Source organism: Diadema antillarum, unplaced genomic scaffold (assembly GCF_040938485.1).
Source record: "Diadema antillarum isolate AM-2024a unplaced genomic scaffold, OU_Dant_1.0 seq00000498_RagTag, whole genome shotgun sequence".
Lineage (NCBI taxonomy): Eukaryota > Metazoa > Echinodermata > Echinoidea > Diadematoida > Diadematidae > Diadema > Diadema antillarum.
The window spans coordinates 61,863-67,862 of record NW_027271457.1 but is presented as its reverse complement, the minus strand read 5'-3'; the positions used below and the strand labels follow the sequence as shown (position 1 = coordinate 67,862).

The 6,000-nt window shown below is 40.2% G+C and overlaps 1 protein-coding gene across 1 annotated transcript in view; it reads right to left on the bottom strand.

The window, feature by feature from the left end:
- Positions 1–1,228: 1,228 nt before the first annotated feature.
- LOC139733830 (lipoxygenase homology domain-containing protein 1-like) overlaps positions 1,229–6,000 on the bottom strand; it is a 61,576-nt gene continuing 56,804 nt past the window's right edge. The window contains exons 45-48 of the mRNA XM_071644636.1: positions 4,909–5,076; positions 4,177–4,283; positions 3,380–3,532; positions 1,229–1,452 (exon numbers count right to left, since the gene is read on the bottom strand). Of these exons, the coding sequence (XP_071500737.1) occupies positions 1,229–1,452; positions 3,380–3,532; positions 4,177–4,283; positions 4,909–5,076 (652 nt within the window). The remainder of the gene's footprint in view (positions 1,453–3,379; positions 3,533–4,176; positions 4,284–4,908; positions 5,077–6,000) is intronic.

Here is a 6,000-nt window from a genome sequence, read left to right as displayed (position 1 = left end):
ATATGATTGCAACTCTTGCTGGAATGGCAATTGTCATAGTAACGACAGGAATCCAGCTTCCTGATTGGCTGTTGCTATTGGAAGTTGCCATTCCAGCAAGAGTTGCCATCGTAACATCTTTTATGAAATGGGGCCCAGAAGGACCACAACTTTGGTAGATTTCCCTATGACATCTAACCTCCTCTCTCTCTCTCTCTAAAAAAAAAGAAAAAGAAAAAAAAAAGACTATTAACCCATTGAGGACGGGTTGATTTTGCTACAACTCGCATTTCCCATAGGCACCTGCCCGAGTGTACTCGGGACTCGTCTTCAACGGGTTAAAAGACAAACACATAAAACGAAATATAGACAGAGACAGCACACTCGTTTCAGCCAGATAGCAACATACAGAGCCTGGATGTGAACCTGATGATCAAATAAAGTTGTGCATATCAGCCCTATCAGCCTTAAAAATACAAATAAACAATTACTAGACAACACAAATACTACTAAAAACATATCGATGAAATTGAAAAAAATATATATATATTACTGTCCTTGATCTAAATGAGATGAAAAATTCCCCCATTTCCTAAAAGTACATGGACATCTTGATCTCTTTCCAGCACAGGAGGGAGATCTCTCCCACTCAGAAATCATGGCGATGACTCTGTGGAACCATGAATTTAAACTTCTGTGAGAGAAAGAAAGGGAACACTCCTGCTCCATTGACATAGAGAAGATGGCCATTTCTTCCTCCATGTATCAGGAAAATCCCATACCCCTCTCCCCAACTCTTCCTCCTCCCCTTTACTAGGGAGCTTTAGATTTCCCATACCCCTCTCCCCAACTCTTCCTCCTCCCCTTTACTAGGGAGCTTTAGATTTCCCATACCCCTCTCCCCAACTCTTCCTCCTCCCCTTTACTAGGGAGCTTTAGATTTTCGCGACGGTGACGTTCAGAGGAAAAAAAAATGTTCTGAGCATGCGCAGAAGCTCGCGTCAAGTCGATCTATTTTTAGCTTGCGTCGTCTGAGTTTTTCACTACGCGTTCTGGGCGATTTTAACGTCCGCACAATTTGCGACGTAGAGAACTACTTCATGCACCGATCATATGATGGCGTCATTTAATTTTTTTACACATTGCGTCCCAGCGTAATCTACAGCTACTTTTCAGCACGACGCAGGGGAGAGGAGAACGTCCAGCGAAAGCGTCGTCTCGAGCGTCCGCGCTGCAAATCTAAAGCTCGCTATTCCTTGGCGGGAAAGAGTTCCTTGAAGAGCTCTCCATCCCCCTTCTTCTTGTCCAGCCACTTGCGGCAAGGGAACAGTGTGCGCTTCCCCGTGGCCAGGTTGACAATTTCCACGTGGTCGCACAGCCAGCCGGCATTGAAGCCAGCGTTGTCGTGCTCGATGCGTAACTTCTCCAGCTCGCCGAGATCGAGGACCTCCAGCTTGAACTTGTCCGTTTGACCTGGATGTTGCAGACATGAAAGAGAGCGAATTGCCAAACGTGAAAATCATAATTACTTGCAAGACCAATGACAAATTCCTCCTTCATGTAATCTTACCCAAGTTTGTTCATAAAGCCCTGAGGATGTCTATTTGTGACCGTGCACCTCAAAACGAACATAAAGTCGCACACGCTGATTTTGCGTGAGGACTGAAAATAAGTGAAATGGGTCAACTTAGCCGAACTTGACTTTTTCATATTTTCTGAAAGAGCGGGTCTTCTCTTACATTATGCTAAAATTTGGTATAATAAAACGGGCAGGAAAGTGTGTCTTTTTTAGCAGTTTATCTTTTTTTTTTTTTTTTTTTGGTAGAATAGTGTGATTAGGTGTGTCTTTAGAATCCCTTTTTCATTTCTGAAAAACCTTGTCCACACTCTTCACTTTCAACTCTAATAACTTTTGAAAGGATAGTGGTACTGCTTTGAAAGTTGGCATTAATAATGGACAGAATGTGTTAATGAGGCATGCTTAATTTCAGTTCAATCTGATAATCCCTTCATTGTTGTTTCTCTGGTGGTTTACTTCCTGTTTTTTGTCCCATTCATCGCACAGCCAGCATGGTTTGCTAAAGATTAAGCGCTTGAATAGACACTGTACTTCAGAGCCTCTTTTCTCAGTTCACACTTTTCCTGAGTTTGTGCTTTCTTTTCAATATTTAGATAGGTTAGGAGAGTCCATTTGATTTGAGTTATACATCATTTTAAAGCTTAAAGTCTGCTCTTTTAGAATGTGGTCTTAACTAAAAATTCATGTCTGGCGACTTTTTGTTTGTTTTGAGGCGCAGGGTCACATTTAATCAAAATCTGTGCAAGGGTGTCAAGTCAGCACATTCTTCCCTCTTTCTGAAGTTATTTCCTTCATTCATTCTTGGAAATATATTGACTTGAATGCATATCCAATGCATGAATGGATGAATGAATGAATGAATAAATGAATGAATGAAAGAATGAATGAATGAAAGAATGAATGGATGAATAAGGGAATGAATGAATGAATAAATGATCACTAAATGTGACTACATCGAGAATCAAACAGCTGTGTTATCTCCAAGTTTTAAATATCATAAGCTCCACTGGTTACATGTTGTAAGTGGTACACTGCAAATATTCTTTATTTGTGACCGTGCACTACAAAACAAACAAAAAGTCGCACACAGTGATTTTGCGTGAGGATTGAAAATGGGTAAAATATGTTAACCTAGCCAATCCTTAGTTTTTCCTATTTTCTGAAAGAACAAGTCTTTTTCTACATTATATTGAAGTTTTGGATCATAAAACAAACAGGAACTTGTGTTTTCAGCAGTTTTTCTCGAACACTTTTTGGCGGAATAGTGTGATTAGTTGTTTCTTAGAGAACAATCTTCCCATTTCTCATAAACCCTGTCCACACACTTCATTTCTAACTCCAATAACTTTGGAGAGAATGATGCTACTGCATTGAAAGTTGGTATTTATCATATACAGAATGTGCTAATAAAGCATGGTCAATTTCAGCTTAATCTGATAATCCCTCCATTGTTGTTGCTCCTGTGGTCAACATCCTGTTTTTTGCTCAATTCATCCCACAGCTAGCATAGATCGGTAAAGACTAAGCGCTTTATACACCCTGTACATCAGAGCCTGTTTTTTTCAGTTCAAACTTTCCAGAGTGTGTCCTTTCTTTCCAATATTTAGATAGGCTAGGAGTGTCCATTTGAATTGAGATATACATCATTTTAAAGCTTAGAGTCTGCTCTTTCAGAATCTACTCTTGACTAAAAATTAATGTCTGGCGACTTTTTGCTTGTTTTGTGATGTAGGGTCAGATTTGTTGAAAAGGACGTAGTCCTACCAGTCTGACTTTTAAACCTCTGTATTAAGATTTTTTTACAAAGAACATTTTGCTCACCTTTCTCGAACAGATCCCTGAAGCGCTGCTTGAGCGGCTGCTTGCCCGAGTCGCCGTTCTTGCCATAAATCGTTATCATCACGTTGGCGTCCGTGCCCGATCCTTTCTCGTCTGATGTCACGACAATGACCTCGTACTGGACCGGTGCCAAGTCTGCGGATAAAGAAAGCGACAATGAAAACTGTTTATCTGTTTTCAGAGCTGTGAGTACTTGTAGATAACACAATTGTAGTCCAGACTTCTATGTTTTATTTTTTAATTTACTTCTTGTGTTCTTTTTTCCTTCTAATTTCGTGCTATATTAGACCAATGACTGTATTTTTTTTCTTTTAAAGTCTTTTCCTTTCAAATTTCAGATTTCTGATATGTCAATGTCAACGTCAAAGTATAACTGAATGTATGATATTCAGTGTATGATACTCCCTGAGAAAAACACAACAACAAAACAAAACAAAAACAAAATCAAAACAAAACAAAGCAATAAAAAAAACCAAATAGATGCTAACATACTAGCCATAATTTTTGTCTAACATAGCACCCTTTAATGTGAAGCACAATGCCATTTCAAATGTCTGCCACGATGCGTTCCTTGAAATTCCCCTTTTCATTACTGACATTTCCTCAGTGGCGAGACTTCCAAAAAGTTTATAATTTAGTTGTATAAGAATCGGCAGGTCCTGAGTAATCCTTTTGAGTATAAGATGATCATGCAAGCCAAAAAAACCAAACAAACAACAAAAACAAAAACAAATAAATACTGGTTGCCAATTTGAGGAGTGTTCAAAGCCGTTACTCACTTCTGATGGCGGCCACCTTGCCTTCCTCCATCTTCTTGCAAACGAGTCGTCTCGCCTCCTCTCTCCGGCTGCTGAGGGTCACCCAGTTCTTGCATGGAAACACATACCTGAGGGACAACAAATGCATTATAGGCAAGTGAAGGGAGTGCTAAAAATATGCAATGAATAAATTGCACAAGGGCCATATGGAGGAGGTGGGTTCTGGGGTACAGGATGCCCAAGCCTTACCATACAAGATCCACTCTTAAGGTATTTAACTGATGTGCAAACAATTAAAGTCAAAGAATGATTTTTTTTTTTTAGTCATGGTCATGTTCAGGATTCATTCTCAAGCTCTTAGTGTAATTAATGCATTCTGTGTTCCCTCCTGCCACTAGTTCTAATGCAAGACCACATGTGATACCATATTAAAAGACAAACAGTACTCTTGAACTTTTCTCAGTCCCACATACTTCATTCAGGGTATCCTCTCAATGTTAACAATGCATATGAATTACAAGCCAAGTACCAGGGCTGCCAACTCTCACGCATTGAGCATGAGACTCACGCATTTTGGTCCTTTCTCACTCTAAAACTTTATTTCATTTGCATGCATTTCTATTGATCTCACTCATTTTGACTCCTAAATTATAGCATGGGCCTATGGGAGTCTCACTCTCAACTAGTTTCCAGTGTTGGCAGCCCTGAAGTACTTGTTCACAAAAAGTAAAAATTAATGTGAGGACTACTTACTTGGAGCCGTCACTCGTGTCAGTGATGACGACCTCATGGCAGTGCCAGTCCACGTCGCGACCTTGACCCTGGGGTCGCGACCCATCACCCCTCTCCTTGTGACCTAGGAGGATGCTGTCAATCTTACCCACAGTCCTCGTGGTGAACTTGAAGCTGTCTGTCTCACCCCTGGAAGAAATTTGGGAGAGGAACGAAAGGAGACGTAGAAGGTATGTTCTGTTTATCAGCATCTCAGAGTGTGTTTATGTGGAATGTGATTTGATCCTCACAGCACCATTGTTTAAAAGTGCCATTGATAAACATGTGAAAACAGGGGATGTCTCATAAAGCTGTTCTTAAAGTTTCGAACGACTTAAGAACTGGAACACGTTCTGATGTGCTATACTTATCAGAATTTCAATAATTCAGCCAAAAAATTGATCACCAGTCATAATCATTTGTAACTTAAAGAACAGCTTTAAGAAACACTCCCCAGGTTGCCATTGGTGAAAGGCCAGTTAGAAACTTACTGTACATTTACCTGTAGTGCAATATCATCTTGCTTTGGTCATCTTGTTTGGGTCTGATATGTTTTGCATCAAAAATAGAAAAATTATTAACATCTAATGAACGAAATAGTAAGAAGGGGTATACACTGACCGGTACAATTTATCATACTTTATCATTGTTCAAGGGTTTCCTCTAAATTTGGATTACACTCAACATTTTTCCCACTGGGAGTGATGACTGTACAAGTGCATCATGTTAGAGGTGTGATGAATTTAACCTGTACTTCGGCAATTCTCTGAGTGCCTTCAACGCCTGCAAACGAGATTCTTTTCGCCCACTGACAGACAATGGACAGGTTGGTAGGCCTAATCCACCTGTGCGAAAGCAGCCAAGCGCTACATATACCCACTATCCATGGTCAACGACATGTGCCATCAAACAAAGAAAAATAAACAGTAATTAATGGAGCGTGAGGTACACGTGTATGAATACAGTGTGCCCTGACAGGCTCACAAACTCTGTTGTTCTACACAAAGGGGGCACCTGAATGGGGTCAGTGAAAGCAAAAATCTACTGAGCTTAGCCCTGAACCCTATATACATG